Below are 22,119 nucleotides of genomic sequence, written 5' to 3'. Positions count from 1 at the left end.
AAAACTCTCTAAAAGTGGATGTGTTTGGCTGTGTGACTTTGGCAGCTAAAGGCACACTTTTGAGGTAATAAAAAGAAATATTTCTGAGGACCGTATTTTGATTCTTACCTCTATAATGCCGTAAACGTAAAGCTGTATTCCAATAATACTTTTTCCGGATAACTCAAACATTTTCCCACAATTATAAATAAAGCATTTTTCCTAAAGTCAATTTTATTTCTGGTTAACTGACAGAACTAAAATTACCCACTGTAGTCAGACAAATAACCTCCATACTTTGAATTTTTCCCTACTAACTTACTAGTACATCCTAGAACTTGCCGTGCACGACCACAGAGTTCAGAGAACGGCCTGCCCCTGGACAGTTACAGCTATGGTGACACAGAAGTGCAGAGCCAATGCCATCACGGGGAACCCGGAGCTCCAGAGAAACCCGCCTACCACCCACCCCCACACACGCTCCCCACGCAGCGGGAAACGGAGTCACGTGCCGGGACAAACAATAAAGGCTGTCTCCACACAGCCAAGTGCTCAAGCATACCTCCTGCGAATTACAAAATAAATTTAGAAAACAAGGGTGACCCAAACTTGGGCCAATTTGAATAGTTTGTGACCCTACAGGAACCATGAACTTCCAGGGACGAGGACCGAGGCGCACTGCCACAAACCTTACGGATTTTATTCCAGCATGTGCAAGCGTGTGCACTAGAACACGTCAGCAAAATCTAACGGACACATTTTTCCTGGCAGGGCTCCAGGAGGCAAAAGGCCTGGCTGGGATACGTTTCACAAAGGCAAATGGCAATTACCCAAGTTACTTTAAAACATTTTTATACAGTTCAAAGACAGCAACGTTCAAAGCACGTTTTGCTGTTCAATGGTGTCTGCGGATTTCCATTCACTGGGACCTGAAAGACTGAGTATTCCTAGGGCATGGTGAGCAATAACAGAAACAATGGCACTTCGCCTGAAATAAAACCAGCAGTGGGCCAGTCAAGAAGATTAGCATGATTCTGAGAAGAGAACGAAAATGAGGCAGGGTTCACAAAAGGGAACCCAACCGGCAACTCTACAGCTAAAGGCACGTGGCCTCTAGGGGAGAGGGTCCCCGGGCCCCAGCATGGTCCTGGGGGCGCACTGTAGGTCCGGGTGCCACACCAATGAGGGTGTCTCAGGGTACTTGAGTGGCCAGACGACCTTTCCTATCGTCAGACTGACCACAGAACCCACCAATCGTCAGCCTGTCGCAAGGCCCAGCTTTGCCATCTGACCACTGGCTCTCGCCCATCTTCCCCATTCTCAAGTTCAGAGCTTCCCTCTGGGACTGCTAACTGCCCCTTGTTGCAGAGGGCGGTTCAGTTTCAGTTTTCTGTCGCCAGTTCACTGGGATACTGTCTCTCCTTACCTCGTTCATCTACTTAATTCTGGTTGACATACGGTCAACCAACACACAACCTGCTCCCGATCAGAACGAAGCCAGAGAAACACGCACACACTATTCCTCCATGCCCCTACCCCGGGGCATCGCAGCCTCTGAGCACCTCTGCAGAAAATGATCACCCTGCTATCACCTATTTTCAGAGTCAAGACAAATCAGAATCAAAATTTAATAAACAGGCCACAAAATCACGAGTCTACTTAAAATAAAAATACAAAATCTACTGGAGGAGGAAAAAAGGGGCAACACAGTGAATATTTCCTGACAGATCATAGCCCGCACGGCAAACTCTGAATGCTGGTGATCAAGTCGGAGCGGTGGCTGCAATTACACACTCAGTTCTCCCTATTTTAGGATGGCTGGCACTGTTGCCAGTGCTTTACATGTGTTTATGTAGCGACAGATGTGTGTCTAACACTCACAAAGCCGTGTGAGGCGCGTACCGCTGCACTCCCATCTTAGAGGAGGAAACGGGGAGTGCAGCAAGGCTAAGCGGCCCCTCCCCCCAGAGCTGACGCACTGGAGCCGGACTCGGGGCCCCACGCCCGGCAGGGAGCCCTCCTCGTCAGACAGCTCTCCGGGGGACGGGAGCCTCCCCTGAGTCCTCTCCCCCTTCCTGAGCAGAGGCTCTCAGCCCCCCAGGAAGCACCGTCTGTTAAAAGCTTTAGGTTAACCTTTCAGAAGGTAATATATACACACAAATAGATACTACATTTATTAAATAAACATTAGTTAAAAATCAGGCACAACCGAGAAGTGTTCAGTGAGATGGACGAATAATGAAAAGCTTACTTTTTTTGAAGTTTTCGGTTTTTCTCCGCCTGTCCTCCCAGTTTGCTGAGTCCCAAGGCATCCTGAGCTGAGTTTTCGGTCTCTGAAACACCAGCTGTGAGGGCCCAGTGGTTGAAACAGCGAGAGAAATCAACACAGCCGCATTAGGTGAATTCAGAAACAGGTGGAAGAGCACTTGCAGGCAAAGAAAACCTCTAAAGGCTAAGTTTCTGACTAGGCAACCAAGGCACGAGAATGCTCGAGAGACAGTGAGCCCCTTCTGTCTGGGACGCCAGGTTGTTCAGGGCCAAAGAACATCCACCGTGGCTCTCTGGGTCGCATGTGTCCCAGAGAAAACATACGCCTCCTGAGCTTTCACTCCCTGAGAACGCCCAGCGTCTTCGACAGACCGCCCGTGGGAACAACTGGGGGCACACAGTAGGCACACACACGGCAGGCCCCCCGCCTCCATCCTAAGGGTTAAGAATGTTTGCTGGAAGCCACCCACCTTGTCCTAATGACTCCTTGCCAGCATGTCCAGGTCGGCCCTTTTCTTTCTTGCCAAACAAGCGGCCGATGGAGGACTTGATGCCCTTCTTCTTGGGGGCTTTGTGGAGCGAGTCCTGGCTACTATTACTACTGCTGGGGTTGCTCACGGGACCGTCCTGTGAGCCTGTGGAGCTTTGGGGACAGAAAACGATCTTTAATGAGCGCCCTCGTCCCAACACAACGTTCCATTCACATGCACTAGAACACTCCACGCTTTTAATACTTGCTCTTCCAACTACACGAGCATTCCAAGTCTCCTCCAGGCATGTCTCCTTCGCAAAATGCATCGCGTGTAGAAACGAAGGCTCCCAGCCATCCCACCACGGAGAACCGTTTCTGAGGAGCTGAGGCTCTGAGCCGGAGCTCTCCTTCTGAGAAGGCTTCCAGTCCGAACCATGGAAGGCAGAGAGCACCTTGAGCCCACCTGAGGGCCGCCCCTCGGCTGTGAAGATGCTCTCCCAACTGGAGGCCTGACCCCAGCGCCCCAGCAACCTCCCCAGTGCGACCATCCCTGCCGCGAAACAAGAGCCACAGGGCCTACTGCAGAGGCGGCGAGGATGGACACCTGCACCCGCCACCGAGGGCTGCCAGGGCGGGACAAAAGCACAGCCCGTGATAGTTTGACACAGGAGCACACTAGTCACCCACCGGCTCTAATGGTCCCTGTGGGGAGGCGCTCGGAGCGCTGGGGACGAGGTGGGGCTCTCCACAGCTCAGAGGCAGAGAGCGCATCCGAGCAGCAGGACACGGACGGTCCTGCAGAGCAACGGTCAGAACACGCCACATACTTAGCAAATGCTCCACAAGAAGAGAAAGTTCTCACAATAGTCAATTTGCAGACTCTGAAGACATGAAGGCTTTCTAAGATTGCTGGTATCACTGAACTCCCCTCTTTCTAAACTCACTTCGCCCAAACAGACAGCATCTTCTGCTGGGCTCACCTGAGCTCCCAGGGCAGCCCGAGGGCATCATCTAAATCAACTCAACTCAATTAACCGGTATTTCTTTAAAGTCATCATTCTGACTTTTTTCCCAAGAAGAGAGCAATGGATTTCTGAAAGCTGAGCATGGGAAGGCGGTCTGTTTGGAGCTGGGCTAGGGTGGGACGCTGCCCTCCTTACTTCCGTAAGTCCCTGATGTCCTCGTGGCTGACCGTGTGCAGCGCCCCTTTGTGCAGCCTGTCCAGCCGAAGGGACCGCGGGGAGGGCGGGGGCGAGGTTTCACATTTTATTGTCGTCTTGTCGTCTCGTACCTCTTCTAGGGAGGCTGGCAACTGAGGGGTTGAGACCAGTGTAAAATTAGTGAACAACACACTGTGACCAAAAAAACCCCACAACACATAGGCTTTAAATTATAACCATAAACTTATGTGGAAATCCATGACCTATGCTTTCTACTGAGTACAACCAGCCTCGTTTTAGCCCAACGCCACGTTAAAGGACCGTCTTACTTATCAGGAGCAGGAGCACAGAGCAGAGCCCGACTCCTGGCCTACGAGCACCAGAATGAGCGCAGAGACCCGGGCAGGACACACGGGCACTCCTCCTCCTGAGCCTCCTCGCAGCCCGAGGGCCCGCCCGCCCTAGGATCCTAGGCCACCATGAGGACAGCCACTGAAGGGCACCGAGATCTGAACCACGCCCAAAACCTCGTCCTCACACAGCACGCACGGCACTCACTGTCCCTGATGAGGAGCTGAAGATGAACGTGTTTATCTCCTGATGCATTCAGAAGAAACACCAGAGAGGGCAGAAACCTCTTGGGTAAACTGTCCAGAACTTTTTGTTTTGGGAGAAAAAGAGAAATAGCTTGTACCATGATGCACTATCATTTTGAGTAGTGATGCACCTTCCTGGACTCTGTAACAAGTGGAAAAGCTAAAAGGGATCTAACTGCTGCATCCCAGACACGCCTGTCTGTCTCATACGTCTCAACGTGCAGGACGGATGCTATAAACTGAGGTCTTTCTACGCGGTTTAAAAGCAATTTGTTCAAGCTGGCTCAAAGCAGTCCTGGCCTTCCACTGGAAGATCCTCTCCTTCAGACTGCCAGTTTTCCCGTGTCGGGGAACGTGAGGACAGGAAGGAGGCGGTGGGGAAAACGTTAACCCTGGCAGGTCTTACTGATCCATGGGGCTCCGTGGTTAAGGCAGGGCTCGAGTTCTCAAAACGCGCGTGGCAGGCATTTGTACAAACAGCAAGACCTGAGCAGCCAACTTGGGCTTTTTTAATGCGACTGTGTAGAGTATCGCTCCACTGCAGCCCCACAGCGGCTCAGTGACAACCAAGGGGATTAGTGCAAAACGGAGTCGAACTCATTTAAGATAGAACCTTAAGCCGTAGCTGGATAGATTCCGCATGCTCTCCTGATTTCAGATTACAATCTGCAGACAACCAAAGGCTATGACGGCTAGAAACTATCAATACGAAACTGAAACAGGGAGAGATTTCAAACTGAGGTTAAAACAATCACCTATAAAAAACAAAAAAGAACAGGACAGGGAGCAGTCCACGGGACTGAGTTCACTGTCCTCAGCGGAGACAGAGCTCAGGAGGAACGGCCCGCCCCGGCCGGTGGCTGCTCCCATTGTGCCCCCGGGGTGAGGGGCCCTGCCCAGCCTGGGGCCCGCCAGGCTGGGGCCTGCACGCTCTTTCAGAGCTGACTGGAACGAAGCTCCCCGACAGCTGGGGGGTCACGGCGGCGTAGGCCAGGGACGCTGAGGAGGAGGACAGTGCGCGGCCCACGCCGCCCGTGTCTGCACCATGCCTGCACTCCTGCCTTTCATCCTCACCACAGCCCCACAGCAAGGCCCTCAAAGTAGCCAGCCAGCCAGCCCACAGTGCCGTGAGCAACAGAGTCAGGCTGTCCTGCCTGGACGTCAATCAACACGCTCCTTCCTTCCCTGAGAAAGCCTTCCCACCGAGGGAAACACGGATGCGAGTCGGCGGGACTGAGGGCGTGCTGTGCACCGTGGGGCCGGTTATAAGCTCTCAGCTCCTTGCAGATCATGCACGGACGGGCACCGTCTGCGGCCACCCCGAGGAGCGCGCTTCTGTCGTTGTCTTCACTTAAACAGGAGGGCAAACCAAGGCGCAGAGAGGGCGAGCAGCACACCCGGGTCACAAATCATCACTGACAGCGGGCACTTGAGCCTGCGTTTCGCTGAATCGCCACGGTGCTCTGCGCAGCGGAGGGCTCCCACGGCTGCCGCCCAGCTCATGTGCTCTAAGCGCTGCGGTCAGAGGACAGCTGCCCGAGCATCCGAAGGGTGGCCTACGAGCGCAGGATCAGGCAGCTTCTGGGTGGGGGTCCAGGCTATGCACATGGCGTGAAGGTTAGGAGGAAGGCATTCTGGTCAACAGATCTGCTCCCCAGTGCGTGCACGTCCTCCAAGAACAGGGAGGCCCGATTCACGACTATCTATAAGAAGAGGCCCGCTGGCCCCCGCTGTCAGGGACGAGTGAGGAGGTGAGAGAATCTGCAGAGAAGTCAGGCCGTGGGAGAAGCGACTCAGTGTCCTGGTTTTGAAATCAGACCAGTCCACACTGCAGCGTTCCCTAACTGTGTGCCCCTAGGCACAGCACGTGGCCTCTCTGAGCCTCCGTTCCACATCTGTCCATGGGGATAACAACAGTAACCTGCATCTCACGGGAAGTCCATGAGGACGAAAGAGCAGACTCGTAAAGCACTCAGCACAGGGCCTGGCATACAGTAAGAGCTTACCACAGCTAGCTATGTTTTTTTTTTTTTTTGAGGAAGATTAGCCCTGAGCTAACTACTGCCAATCTTCCTATTTTTGCTGAGAAAGACTGGCCCTGAGTGCACATCCGTGCCCATCTTCCTCTACTTTATATGTGGGACACCTCCCACAGTATGACTTTCGCAAAGGGGTGCCATGTCCACACCTGGGATCCGAACCGGTGAACCCCAGGCTGCCGAGGAGCAGAACATGCGAACTTAAGTGCTGCGCCACCAGGCTGGCCCTTCTAGCTATGCTTATTAAAATTAGTTTTTCCCCAAACTAAAATCTGTGGCTCTGCTTCAGTAATTTCTCATTGAAAAAATACTATATCCATTATAAATAAGCATGCAACGATGAGAAGGCAAATGAGTGGAAGAAAGGCATACCCTTACGCCTGTCCCAGCATTCTATGCAAACCACCAGTGACCTGTCTCCAACAGGACAATCATCATTTGTGACATGCCAGGTGAGTGTCAACATGTCCATTTAAATGTGAATGATTCACAGGGCTCATTCTTGCCAAATGATAGGTGCCCGTCAATACTTCAGAGAAACAAAGGAATGTTAAATTACTAAACACTTTACCTTTCTACGATGTTTCCTTAAATCACTAGGCTGACAGACGCATGCAAAGAAATGAAGAGAAACCAGATTTACTGCATACTCTGAAGTTAAAAATTCAAGGATCAGTACAGGTAAATATATTAAAAAGAGAATGACAAGACAGATATAAGTGAGCTAAGATTCAGAGAAAACGTAACTGGAAATGGAACATCTTTTTCACCATGAAATTTAAACAGTAAGTTATTCAAGATTTACTAGAGAAACACTATAAATTGTTACTCAGGGAGATAAAATTCTATTACAACATACACAATTTATTCAAATACGGCATTTTATATAACAAAGGGCCCTGACAGTTGTCTATTCTAAGCCAAACTTCTCTATAACTTAGTTTGCCCTAATGAAAAACAAGTCTCTAAACAGCAATTTAGTTGATGAGGAAGTTATTGCAAGACGTACTATAAAACCGAACAAACCTACTTTCAGTTATTAATCACCTATTCGTCATTAACATAAAATTCTTACCTAGAAACTGATTCAAAATTTCTCAAACATAAATTTATTGATTAAAGCAGGGTACCCTGTGAAAATACGTAAGGCTAAAAGCTAGCAGAATAGCAGGTGGAATCTTCACATTCTATGATTCCTATAAGATATGTGAATTTAAAAAATAGTCTACTAAAGGCATTAATTATGTCCAACAAGTTGATGAGATTTACAGTCTTGAATATAAGCATCAAAACCAAAAGTTATACTGTTTGTGTCAAGTTTCCGTTAATTCTATACTTGGTGGATTACCTCTGTATATATAAAAAATTTCATTTCTGAATTACACAAACCCTACACAGTTTGAATAAAAGCACTCTGATCCATCGATATCATGCCTGTATCCACATCTGTTGTACAGTGACACAGCAGTAAAAACGTATCACTACTGAGGGAAAAATACACTATTTCATGAGAAACGAAGATAATGCAGAAACCCCACTAATGAGCCCCAATGGCCCCCACACACACACACCATGGCCCCAACTGTGGCGGTTCCCTGAGCACCCCGTGGAGGGGGTGTCACAGCGCGGGCTGAGGCCTGGACTAACAGTGACAAAACAAACAGAAGGATGACACAGGAAATCAAAACTAAACACGGAAGCAGACACAGCGTCAGCCGGCACACACAACTACAAAAACAAGGAAAAAGAAAAACAGAACTGTTTTTACAAATTCTCTGAAAGGAAATAAGCAAGAAATTGTCAAAGAGCTTAAAACATCAGCTAATGAGCTAACGATGTAAATTATAAAAATAGTATGTCAAAACACCGCGAAATGGACTAGTTACCACTTCATATGCTACTAAAGTGGTTCGCGGTTGATTTAATTACATGCAGGCTAACAACATAACTACAAACGAAAATGGGTGGTAGCAGAAGAAATGAGAACGGAAGCGCAGTTAGAAAGCAGAACGCTGTCAACATGATTTCATGCATTCACAAAACCCAGACTAAACATGTGAGAAAGCTAGGCACTATTCTTTAGAGCAGCACGCTGTCGCGGTCCCTGCACTTCCAGAGGCTGCGCACGAACGCAGCCCTGCACTTCCCGGGGAGGCCAAGCGGCAGTGCGCTCTCACTCACGCCACCCTGGATTCACCTGCAGAACCGGTGCCAAGCATGCCGCCGAGGGCATTATTAAGAGGACTGATTTAGCTTTTTTTTCAGTTTTTTTTTTGACGGCATATTGTGTACCCTCCAGTCAGGCATCCTGAACGTAAAGACAGACAGCACTGACTCTCTCTGCACATTTTCCTATATGTTACGATGGCTGCTGTATTTACTTTTGTTACACTGTCTATCGCTGGAAAACAAAAATATCCCCCTAGCTGCCGAACCCTGCAGAGCTGACCACGCTCAGAGCTGAACAAGTGAAAACTTCTCTGGAGTTCAGGCATCACCCCAATATTAAAATTAATTTGTCACCATGCTATTGTTGAATGATTAAATATGAGCTGGTTTTAAAAATCTTAAACCTCTGAGCGTAACAAATGTACCTGATTTTCTTCCGGGTTAAAAATAAAGCATATTCCTTGTGTCCAAGACTTAAATCAGGTGTGTCGGGGGCGAGGGGAGACAGCACAAGAAAAGACAAATCCTTACCAGAGTCATGATACCTAGTCTGTCCACCTCCCGAGCTGGGCTGTGCGGAATCCTTCGCGGGGTGGACCGGCCACTGTTCGGAGGAGAGGAGCCAGCGAGCGAGGAGGCAGGGTAGGGGGGAATGGAGCTCATTGATCTAAAACGACCAAGATTGTCTAAACTCCCACTGCCAACTCGACTCTCAATCTCCTCCGCCCGCTGCTCTGTGTTTTCCTTTTCTTCCTGTATCAACCTAAAGTAAAAACAAAACAGTCATCCTTCCTTTATTAGCAAACAGATTAACAGGTTCAGATGAAAAAATCGGTGCTTGCATTACTGTAAGGAAACTCCAATGACGGTTGCTCTAACAATGAACACTTCAGCAAAAACGTTCTACTTTTTCTCTCTTTAACACACGGCTTCGGAACAGCACAAAGTACACCTTCCACTGAGTCTTACCAACTATCTCTGATCACTCGCGTTTGATTTTATTTACGTACCCCACAAGTCTGGAGGGGCTAGTTGGCAACTCTCTTACTGCACAACACGATGTTTGAATTTTACAGCTCCGACATTCCCACTTCTCAGGGCACAGCTGCACATTTACCTATCGGTTTTTTTGACTGGAAACTGGGAACTCTGATATAATCAAAAAATCAATTTACAAAGCAATCAGGAGTTTCCAAACACTTAAGCCTCTAGACTAGACGGAAACAGTGATTTTTTTTTTTAAAGGTTGAGTTCGAACAAAAGCATTATTTGACAGAATTCTCCACCAGCCTCATCTGAATTCACGTCAACCATGCTGCATTAATTTGGAAATTCATAATTAAAGCTCTTCTCTCCTAATGTATAGTGGATGCTTAAACAGCAGTTTTAATATTTGACTATGCAAATCATTACTCTAATATTAAATTAGTAGTAACCTTGCAGTAACCTGTCCAACTAAAGTTCTACTTATATATTCTGAAAGTACTTTCTGTTATTGATACCAAGGCAGTGGACAGAATTTACCATTTATATCAGGTCAACTTGCTACATAAAGAAAAACCCATTTTACTTAGCAATACACTGTGAAAAATAAAAGCTGACGTTTATAATCCTTTCGTGTTTCCCACAGCGATGGGGAAAGGCAGTCTTCCGGGCTCTGCCGGGTTGAACACAGCACACGAACCGTGGTTTACGGAGTCAGACTGCAGGCCGCACACCCCTTCCTTGCAGAGCCTACAGCTCTCCCTGGAGTTAGTTCTGCCCCTCCTTCCCTCCCGCAGGCTCTGCGCAGGAACCGGCACTTGGCGTCTGTGTCAGCTTGACAAGAACAAAATGTTGGCAGCAACTCTGCCCAGACCTCCTGCAGGGTCACTGGCACACAGCTGGTCTCCGTGTGCATGCAGGACCGGACCACGGCTGCCTCAGGCCTGACAGGGCGGATCTTGGGCTCCCTGTCACCCTGCACCCCAGACCTAAGGCCTCTTAATCCCCCCTTGGACAGGCAAGTCTTTGGATTGCACCCCACAGTCGGCCCTTTGTCTTGTAAATTTACTGTTATAACTGCTAAGAGGCTTTAGAAAGAAAACACCTCTGAAACACTGATGAGGTTAAGATTCAAACCATCCTTTGACCACTGTCTTTTTTTTTTTTTTTTTAAAGATTGGCGCCTGAGCTAACAACTGTTGCCAATCGTCGCCTTCTTTCTTCTTCTTCTTCTTCTTCTCCCCAAAGCCCCCAGTACATAGTTGTGGATTCTAGTTGTGAGTGCCTCTGGCTGTGCTATGTGGGATGCCACCTCAACATGGCCTGATGAGCGGTGCTGTGTCAGCACCCAGGATCCAAATTGGTGAAATCCAGGGCCGCCAAAGCGGAGCACGTGAACTTAACCACTCGGCCATGGGGCCTGCCCCTGACTACTGTCTTGTAATGAACCAATTTTCACATTATATTAGTTTAATAGAGAAAAATGCAAGTAGGAGTGGGAATTTGCCAATCTGAAAACCTCAGCTTTCTGTTCCAGGTGGTTGGGTGACACACCTGAAAACGTGAGGCTCTGAAAGACACACAAGAGGGCCCTCCTCAGCGCTGGAGGAGGCACAAGCGGCAGGTGGACGCTGCCCCAGCTCCCTGCCCCCCGCAGGGTTCAGAGTTGGGGGACACTCAGGCTGGAGGGGGGCAGGAAACTCTCCCTCCCGCTTCCTACCGCATGTTTCACCTTCGCTTGCCAGTGGACTGAACTCCGGCGTTTCTCCTCGTAAGTCACCCGCCACCTGGCACTGCCCGTGAAAAGAGTCCTGCTTCTTACCCACAAGGGCGCCAGGCCAGTCCACCTCCTCCTGGCTCTCCATGGTGCCCTGCCCCACACCACAGCTGCCCTCTGCACTTCGGAGCAGGGAGGCCTCCTCCGATGTGCGCTCAGCTCTCTGCACCCCGGCCGTCTCTGGAACCCGGCCTGGGATCCAGAGCGGCACAGGTGGACACTGAGCTCCCCGGCAACGCTCTCCAGCTGTGTCATCGGCTCGTGGGGGAACGGACCGAACCCCTTTCACCCTTCTGCAAGATCTTGTGTACACAAGTGTACCCACACCACAACTGTGGTGAGAACGCCCGGTCAACTGAACTTTCCAATCAAGGGCAACCTCAGAACTTAAAACTATTCAAACAGGATTGAACTAAGTTTACTACCATGGACGCGTAGAATCCGTCCACAGTATTTGTTCCAGACTGTTCTAGGTAGCATACAATTCTTTAGAGACATGCCTGGTGTCTGTGGTGCTATGCACAAGCCCACGTACCTGATCTCCTTGTTGATGGCCTCCAGCTGCTCCTGAAGCATCATGGCCAGCGTCTGGGCATCGGCCTGCCCACTGGGGGACAAGAGGCCAGCCGGGCTGAAGATGGTGTCCCTGTCGTCTTCGCCGTCGGACGCGTCCACATCACTCTCGAAGGCCTGTACCACGTTGGCCAGGACACTCGCTTGTTGGGCACGTTCCCAATCCTGTTCATTAAGAGTCTGTACCTAGAAACAAGAAAATCAAATCTCAGCAAAGATGGAAAATAACAACCAAGTTACAGCAACTTACAGTAAACCTAGCAGAAACTTAAATATCTTTTAAATAGAAGCCCAAAAGATTTTGGAAAAGTAGGCCATGCTTGTAAGTTGCTGACACGTATTAAGCAGGCAGTATTTCAGGGGCAGGACAGTCGATTACTTAGACTGCCTGGTAACAGTCACATCTCACTGTGGACACAAGGCATTTCCATGACGTTATTCACAATGGTGTCAAGACCGAGTACAAACAAAAACTGAAAATTAGAAAAATACACCATGGGGAGGCCGGCCCTGTGGCATAGTGGTTAGGTTCGGTGCACTCTGCCTCGGTGGCCTGAATCCACGGGTTTGGACCTACATTGCTAGTTGGCCACGCTGTAGCAGCGAACCACATATAAAATAGAGGAAGACTGGCATAGACGTTAGCTCAGAGCTAATCTTCCTCAGCAAAAACAAAAACAAAAACCACACACACAAAAACATGGCACGATCAGCCACGCTAATGGGAAGTAAAAAATTCACTAGATCCACAGCAGCTGTGTTCACCGCAGTTGCCACACCATGTACTAGTGTTACCGAGTAACACGACTCACTGGAGGTCCCCAATCCTCCCTCTTCTGAGCCCGGTGTGAACAAGCACAGACGGCAGCAGACAGGGGCAGAAGGAGACAGCAGGGCAGCCGTCGGACGCACTCGTCTCAACACCCAGGGAAGAGCGAGCTGGCGGACCACGTTCTCTAGAGAACTGAGGCTCTCGGAGAAAAGGCTCCTCTGTGCCGAGCCAACTCCTCTCTCGCGTGATGGAGGGGTACCGTGTGCAATCAGAATGCGCACAGAGAAGGCATGCGCGCCGGGGCCACATGACCCATCCCGTGCCGCTGTCTCAGCCCCTCTCTCGAAGCCTCCATCTCTTCCTCTCCCGTCCTCACTGAGCCCAGGGCCCTGCCTCCCACTTCACTGACACGACATCAGAGCAACCACAAGACTTGAGATGCCCTACTGGCTTATCTCCCCGTCCCCCGGGCCTTTACCCATGCACTCCACCTCCCCTCCCACGATCTGAGGTCGCGGCCAGGTACCTGGGCCCCCACCCAGGCCAGCCCCACCTCTGGGCACGAGGCGCACCCCCTCCGGCTGACTCCAGGCTCGCCTGCTGTGCTCCCTCCCTCTCTCGGGGTAATCGATTCTCTACTGGCCCACTCCCATCAGCCTGAGAAGGTTTGCGCCCTTCTCCCTCCTTCAGATAACACACCAGAACCACGGAACCTGGATGCCAGGTCTCCTTCCAGCCACCACTGCACTTCGTCCCGATGAGTAAAAGGTCTCCAGAGCCGCCTCGACTCCGCCTCCACCTCCTCTCCTCCTGCTCACCTCCCCTCCCGCAGAGCTGCTCCAGGATCAAAGCGCCCACCTTAAGAAGTCCGCCACTGACCTCCACCGCCCTCTCGTCTGGCCCATCGGCAGGCCCAGGTCTGCTGCTCTCCCCTCTTCCCTGAGCATCTCGCTCACTCGGCTGCAGGCCCCGTTGTCCCGGGTTTCTGCCTACCTCCTTGTCACTCTTTAGTCTCCTGCCGGTCCCTTGTCAGTCTCCCCAACCTCTCAATTTTGGAGTGGCCCACGGCTGTATCCTGGAAGCTCCTCTCTATCAACAGGCACCCACTTTGGACTTGATCTCATCTTACACCTTTAAACACCATCTGTATGGTCATGACCCCCACATCTTTATCTCTAGTCGAGACTTCTCTCTTGGGTTCCAGGCCAGAATATCCAACTGCCTACCTGACACGTCCACCTGGACAGCAGATAGGGCTGTCGACCTGATCAGGGCCAGACTCCACTCGTCTCCCCTGCCCCGCAGTCTTCCTCATCGCAGGAGACAGCCTCCAGCCTCCAGCTGCTCAAGCCCGGGCCCTCGGGGGCCTCACTCGCCTTTGTCTCATACTCTATATTCAACCCATCAGCACATCGTGTTGGCATGACCTTATAATATCTCCAGATGGTTCCTTCCCTTCCTTGGCTCAAATGTCACCGTCCCTGTGAGACCTCGCTGGCTACCCTATTGAAAACTATCATTCCCCTCCTACAGCTCAGGGTACCCCGGGGTTCCTTTCCCTGCTTATGACCATCGGAAACCCTGTGGTGGTTTAAATATACGTCCACACTTCTCTAACACTCCTCCCTTGGCCCACAGTGAGGGCAGGACTCGCTAACTCACTCTAACGCACCGAGTGCAGCCCAAGTGAAGGTGTGCTGCCTCCAGACCAGGGCCTCAGAGGCTCTGGGGCTTTCTCCTGGCTCTCTCTCAGAATGAGCCCAGAACAAAGCTGGCGGTCATCTTTCCAGGACACTCAAGCAGCCCCCAGAGAGGGGCCAGGCAGAGCCAGGCGAGTGAGCCTGGAAGTGCACTCTTCAGCCCCAGGTGAGAATCCGGACGGCTGCAACCTCAGGAGAACTGAGCCCGAACCGTCCTGCTCACAGCCCCGAGCCCACGGAACCTGTGAACTCTAAGTACTCCTTGCTTTAGGCTACTGAGCTCGCAGCAGCCTGTGACCGCAGTGAGAGGAAACTGACACACAGCCCGTACTGTACTTCTCACGCACGCTGGCTCCTCACTAGAACGTGCGCCCTGGCGGTGCGGGCATCTTCTCTGCCTGTACTCACTGCTGGAGCCCTAGTCTATAATGACGCCTGGCCCAAACCAGGTGTGCACTGAATACGGGTGCTGTAAATAAAAATACGCAGAAACATATAAAGACATGCTGTTAAACAGACAGAAGTAGGAAGGTATTTAAACTTCCCAATGTGAATTCTTCTCACTAAAAGATGACGGATACACGCATTCATTCACGCTTATCGCTGCTTCCAAACTGTACTAATTACATTACGTTGCACTTAAGAGTAGGTCATATTCTATCAGAACTTGTTCTTCAGAAAAAAGCATGCCTAAAAGGAAACTCTTAGCCAGAAAAAGGAAAATGGGGGGAGGGGAAGAGAGAAGGCGACCTATGACCACTGGAATCCCCAAAGTCTCAAAGTCACGGGACGAGCAGGAGACGCGCCCGAGGGCCGGCAGCTCGCGGGCGGCGAGGACGGAGGCCCTTGCCTTGGATGGCTCATCCCGCAGGGCTGCCACGCGGCCTTTCTGGGGGCGCCGCAACACCGCGCTGCTGCTGGAGGCGTCTGCGGGACCGTCTGCCACAGGGAACCTGAAATCCGAGACACTGCCCAAGTGGGGTCGGCTGAAAGATGGAAAACAAAAGGTCATTATTAGATAAGAAAAGTGAACTAAAGTTTGTTAGTCAAGCCAGAAGCTGTCAATTTGGAAAACACGTAATTCCACAGAAAAAGGACTCCAAGGAGGGCACCTCTGTCGTCGCTCCCGCCAGCGTTGAGCCTTTCAGCCCCGCCAGCGGGGACACTCCATACCTAGGAAAGCCAGTGCTGCCACTGCAGACCTGGAGATGAGAGGATGGGGTCCAGCTGTCTGGGCCGTGGAAGAGGCATCCGTCACCCATGTCAGGGCCCGCAGAGGGGTGCTCAGCCCTGCCTCTGCTCGACCTTCTCCTCGACCCACCAGGAAGCACACCCACCCCCACCTGTGGCCTTCCACGGTCACTCTCCCATTTGTGCCAGGCTCCGCAGTGTGAGGCTGGTGGACACCGACACTCCTCTCTCTGTGTGGCACTGTCTGAAGCGCTCCCACAGGCCCCTCGGAGGGAGCGGCTGCAGAAGCCCTTCTGACCACAGCTCGGGCTGGTATGAACCGGGCTGGGCAGGACGCTTTGAGGATTCTGAACCAAAAGCAGAGACTGCGTGCAATCAGACTGACAGACAATCAACACGCCTGGCTAAAACAGTCCCCTGAACCAGTGACTGGGGCCCTGAGCACCCGCGAGGGAGACGCTCAAGAGAGTCACTAGGAGAGGCCCTGGAGAGGAACTGGTGAGCGGAGGCGAGGAGGGCGCAGCCCAGCCCAGCGCTCAGCCCTGACCGTGGGCACCCCAGCCACACCTCAGTCCTGGCCCGCCACCGAGGGCCTCCGTGCTCTCCGGAAAGAAGGCTGGCTGCCTTCATTTTCAGGAGGCCTTACGATCTGAGAAGACAGAGTCCATTCATCTGATTAAAGCCAGTTAGACAGGGGACCCCTCGAGCCTCCCCACCCGATCGTGGACAGGGCCAGGCTGACATGCCAACTCATCTACTTTTGGTACACACCTCTCGACATCTTTTTAGAGAAATACCTTCTTGTAGCGTTACACGAGATCTACTGCCTGTTCGAAGATCTCCAAGTCTGGAATTCCCCTTGGAGCACACCCAGCCCTACTTCCTCTACCCCTTACTCCTCACGACACTGTCTCTCTCCCTCAGGGTGATTTCCAGCCCAACTGCTTTGGGGCCGTGAGACGGTTCAACGGCAGATGAAAGCGATGCACCTGAAATCCTGCGTGTACCTCTGGATGGTTCGGGAAGCACAAATGCTTCCCGATTCTGACACCCCTTCCCAGGCTTACCTGCCTCCCGACCCGCCACCACCCTGCAGCTGATCACTTGCTGAAGCCTCTCTTCTATATGGCCAATCTGTTTATGGAAGGCCACCCATCACCGTGCTTTTCCACTCCTCAATCTAGACTACCTTTTCTCATGGAGAAGATCACAAAAACAAGATGACCGATCTCACCGTGGAGTCACACCAAATGAGCTGAGCCTGCCCTGCCTGCCAGACCCCTTCTCCTCAGTCCACCCAAGGCCCTTCCACGCCTACTGTGATTGGTCTTCCCCCCATTTCTATAGCTCCCAACAACCTCTCTGCTAGGCCACTTGACATGCAGCCTCTAGCCTTGCCTCCCTGAAACAAAGCCCTTCCCTCCGCATGCAGCCTCTCCTGCCCACTGTCTTCAGACCACTCCGCTCCAGGTGACCTTGGCCATCCCCTCCTGCCACCTCTGCACTACCAGGGCAAAGAGCTCCTTTCTCTCCTTGTCTTTCACCTCTAACATCACACCTGGGACCGGCAAACATGTCAAGACGTCTCCATTGGAAAAAGTGCCCCCAGTTCTGCCACCCCCTCAAGCTCCTACACCAGCTCCCTTCCCTTCAGGACTCGACTTCCACAAGAGTCACACACGCGTGTCCACTTCCTCTTCACCCACGTGCCTGTGAGAGCCTCCTCGCACACACGCCTGCAATCCCGAGCAGCGGGTCCGCCTGCAGCGCTCTAACGACACGAGCCTTCCACCAGCGAGGACCTGAAGCAGAAAGCAAGCGCCTGTTCCCTGCACTGGTCCTCCTCTGCACCTCGCTCTCTGAAGCGCACACTCTCCTCCTCGAAACGCCACCTTCCAGCGGGTTCGGCGTCAGGGGAAGCTTCTGGCTCTGCCTCTCTGTCCTCGCTGATTTCTCCTCTAGTTCCTAGGAGTGAGTCAGGCAGGGACAGCCGCAAGATATCCTAAACCTTCAGGATGTCCTAACTTGGCAAATGCCGGAACACCTGCAGAGGTTCGGAGCTTCCTCCTGAGTCGTGTTTGAGGCAGGGGCCCGTCTCCTGTGTTTCAGTCACTGCCACCAGGTAAGCACTTCGATAACTATTGCTAAAGCGTAACTCTCACTTGATGACCATTTTCTACAAGGAAGTAAATCACCTAAATGAGAATTACCGCCTCTACCACGATGAGGAAGAAAAACTCAGGATGCCAGGCAACTTGGTAGATTCACGCCGAGCCAGGGGGCTCACTCCCGCAGCAGCCGGCCCAGTCACGCCTCGAAAGATCTGCGAGCGCCACGCCGTTAACTCTCAGCCTCTTAAAAACATACAGACTCCAAGCGCCGCACCAGACACGCGAAGGTCAGGGCATCCTCCCGCTCCAGCAGCGCAGGCTCTCCGCGGCCTTCTCTTTCTCCTCGAGGATGCGACCGTCACTCCCAGGTGGACGGGGCTTCCTCTGGCACCCTGGGCTCTGTCCTCCGATCCCGACACCACCACGCCCACGCTCTGTCGGGTCCCTCAGACTCATATGCCCGACACAAATCAATCGTCCCCAGCCCCACCTCCTCCTGCGGTTCTGAGTTGAGTCAAGGACGTGACCAGAACCTCCAAGGTACCAGAACCTAACCTTCAGGATGATGCTGTCCTCTGCCCTCCGGCCTGCTCCGAAGCTCCAGGCTCCCTGAGCTCAGGCCAGGCAGTGTGTTCAGTTGGCTGCCCCTGTGGCCTGCATGTGCTCCTGTACACACACGGCAGGGGCTGGAGCGTGTCCGTGAGTGCGTGAGCACCCTGTACACACATGGCACGTGCCAGAGTGCGCCTGTGAGCATGTGAGCGCCCTGTACACACATGGCAGGTGCTGGAGCATGTCTGTGAGCATGTGAGCACCCTGTACACACACGGCAGGTGCCGGAGCGTGTCTGTGAGCGCGTGAGCACCCTGTACACATACGACAGGCGCTGGAACATGTCTGAGCGCCCCGTACACACACGGCAGGTGCCAGAGCACGTCTGTGAGCACGTGAGCACCCTGTACACACATGGCAGGTGCTGGAGCTGTGAGCACGTGAGCACCCTGTACACACATGGCACGTGCCAGAGTGCATCTGTGAGCATGTGAGTGCCCTGTACATACACAGCAGGTGCTGGAGTGCGTCTGTGAGTGTGTGAGCACCCTGTACACACATGGAAGGTGCCGGAGTGCGTCTGTGAGCATGTGAGTGCCCTGTACACACATGGCAGGTGCTGGAGTGCGTCTGTGAGCATGTGAGTGCCCTGTACAGACATGGCAGGTGCCGGAGTGTGTCTGTGAGCATGAGAGTGCCCTGTATATACATGACAGGTGCCGGAGCATGTCTGTTAGCATGTGAGCGCCCTGTACACACACGGCAGGTGCTGGAGAGTGTCTGTGAGCGCCCTGTACACACACGGCAGGTGCTGGAATGTGTCTGTGAGGGTGTGAGCACCCTGTACACACACGGCAGGTGCTGGAGTGCATCTGTGAGTGTGCGAGCACCCTGTACACACACGGCAGGTGCCGGAGCACGTCTCTGAGCACGTGAGTGGCCTGTACGCACATGGCAGATGCCAGAGCATGTCTGTGAGCGCCCTGTACACACACAGCAGGTGCTGGAGAGTGTCTCTGAATGCATGAGTGCCGTACCCGTGGTGAAGGGACGCGCCTCTCAGCCTCGCTTGGTCCAGCTCAGCCCTCAAGGCTTCGATGTCCAGTACGAGCTGATCCTACAAAACAGCAAATGACACACACTGCAGCTGTCTCCTTCAGGATTTAAAATTATTTGCATCAAACGTTGAACATAACCATAACAGGTTAAATTAGCAGTTATAAATATCAAGTATTTTAGTTCTGAGAACGTTTTCTCCGAGAGTCCTATAGTAAACACAAACACTCAGACCACCAAATTAGCTTTACAAACCCTGAGGAATAAAAAGTCATGTCTTAGTCAAAGAGTTGTTTTTAGAGGCGAAACACCGAGTCATTGACAATTATTAATTCTGTAGAGAGATGTGGGGACGGGGAGAGGCGAACAATACTCACCTTCTACTGCACATACTTTCCTGTGTTGTCTTTTTCCTTTCTGTATTGTCTTTGTCTCACATCGAGCACACATTCATTCATTCATGAATCATTTGTTCATTTGTACGTCCAATCTCATTTTTGTACACGTCAAAACAGTAAGGAAAACTGACAAAAAACTTTTTAAGTCACCTATGACCTTCCAGATCTATGCTGTCCCATACAGCAGCCACTCGCCACACGTGGCCATTGAGCACCTGAATGGGGCTGGTCCAAACTGAGGTGTCCTGTAACTATAAAGCACACAGCGGGTTTCAAAGACCCACTATGAAAAAGTGAATGTAAAGCAGCTCATTAGCTTTTATATTAATGACATGATAAAATAACATTTGACTCTATCAGGTTAAGTAAAACTAATTTCACCTGTTTCATATTACAGTTTTAAATGTGGCTACTAGAAAATTTTAGATTATACATGTGGCTCCCATTACATTTCTGTTGCACAGCACAGTTCTAGAGGACAGGTTTGTGCTAAGGTTTTAGCTTCCAAACGAACCCAGAAAGGACTCAGAACTCTGACCCATATCCGCCGCCAGACTTAACATCCACCGCCAACACAAACGCATTCACGCACAACTCTAGGAGTGCCATAAATCTTACAGCAGGAAAGTTTGACTCCACTTCACCCAACGTCTGTAGTAGTTACAGCAACAGTGAACTCGCTCAATTCACGGATTTCTCAATGATTTAGAGATTTAAGTACCTTATCATGTTGTGTCTCTTCTAACTGCTTTTTTGCATTTTCAACTTCTCGTAATAGAGAATTCTGCAAAAGATGAAGAGTCCTTTAGTGTTGATTCTTGAAAACGTTCCACGTAATAGTATGGCTACATTTCTAAGATAATAAAGTACCAGAGAAAAGGGGCCACGTGAATGTGCTCATGAGCAGTATTAGAGTGAAATGCAACAGAGAGACCATCACAGCTTCTAATGATAATTTGTAAATACAGAACCTACTACCTCCCTGATGGATTTTTCTAAGTAAGCATGTCAAGCCCATGGTGTAGGCTTATCTTTATCAGTTAAACTGGTTTATAGCAGCTTTTAGATTTTACAATTCATCGGTCACTTGGGAAACCTGACATAAGTTTCAAATGTATAGTTTAAATCTAAGGTAAAAATATTCTTCCCTTAAGGTTGGCCCATTGATCAAGGAAGAAACGGGTAAGCATCCTGTGTGGTCTCTGATAACGCCTTTCCTGACGGGCTCTGTGTAACAGGAAAGTCACATCATTAGTAATGACCACTGGTCTCTCTCGAATGAGCATGACCACGGTGGCCACCTCAGGGCAGGCTCTGGCCGTTATCTTTAGGGACACCCGTGCAGTCAGGACAGGTCGTGCCAAGGCCGAATGCAAATGTCGCCCATGAGAGCTTCTCTGACAAATTCTAGGGCTCTCCTTCACCCTGGGGATGGCTGAAGTGTCCCCATGATGAGAGGAGCATGAGTCCTGCTCAGACGTTTTCCAAACCGAATGGAGGGAGAGAGGGAGGAGTTGGAACACTTTCAGTTGATCCAAGCCTTTATTTAAACCTTTCTCCTACATCGTTATGTTTATAAATGAGACAGAAATTAACTTCCGCCACAGAAGCAACGAAGGGGTGAGGGCTGGGCCCAGCAAAAGATTCCAGCGCAGGGGCTGGCAAGCGAGGGCCTGTCCCTGTCAATAAAGTTCTACTGGAACACAGTCACTCACTCACATGTCATCAACGGCTGCTTTCATGCTCATTATTAGTAGGCATGAAATTATTTTGCTCAATTACTCATAATTAGTAAAAGCCTAAAATTTTTCCTATCTGGCCCTTTATAGAAACAGTTTATCAACTCCTGCTCTAGAGAATAAGAATGGTAAACAAGCTTCCATACACACAAATTGGGCAAGAACATAACAAACGATAAGTTAATTCAGCGAGCGGTTAACAGTTGTCACTTTTTCCTCCTTACAGAGTCATTTCTACTTCCTGTAATGGCTGTTAACCACCATTATGCAGCATTCCCGGGGAGCAGAACATGGGCGATCTCTTTGTAAAGGATGGGAAACCTTCGGCGAGGTGTGTGACATCCCACCTTGTCTTCCAGGGCAGCCATCCTCTCTTTGAGATGAAGCTGGAGCCTCTCATCAGACTCTGACAGAAGCTTGTCGACGGTGTCGGACAGGCGTTTGTTATGCTCCTCGTTCATCTTCTCTCTCTGCCTTGCCTGGAACAGGAGAAACAAAAACCTGGCCACTGCGAGCAAAGGCAGGATCGTTTCCCACACCGTGGAGTCACCCGTGCCGCCATCCCTGGGCTGTTCCGGCCCTC

General features: G+C 51.2%; 1 protein-coding gene across 1 annotated transcript; it reads right to left on the bottom strand.

Annotated features, from left to right (window-relative positions):
• Positions 1–2,190: 2,190 nt before the first annotated feature.
• Positions 2,191–22,099, bottom strand: LOC124232470 (liprin-alpha-1-like; the record flags this gene model as incomplete). Its single annotated transcript, XM_046649436.1, has 9 exons — positions 2,191–2,324; positions 2,718–2,890; positions 3,880–4,031; positions 9,215–9,446; positions 11,980–12,203; positions 15,340–15,475; positions 19,381–19,460; positions 20,519–20,581; positions 21,884–22,099. Coding segments are annotated over 9 exons (1,374 nt in total), but the record flags the coding sequence as incomplete, so codon positions are not given.
• Between the last annotated feature and the right edge of the window lie 20 nt (positions 22,100–22,119).

This window comes from Equus quagga, unplaced genomic scaffold (genome assembly GCF_021613505.1).
Source record: "Equus quagga isolate Etosha38 unplaced genomic scaffold, UCLA_HA_Equagga_1.0 HiC_scaffold_6450_RagTag, whole genome shotgun sequence".
Classification (NCBI taxonomy): Eukaryota; Metazoa; Chordata; class Mammalia; order Perissodactyla; family Equidae; genus Equus; species Equus quagga.
The sequence above is the reverse complement of the archived record's forward strand: the minus strand, read 5'-3'. Positions and strand labels throughout refer to the sequence as shown.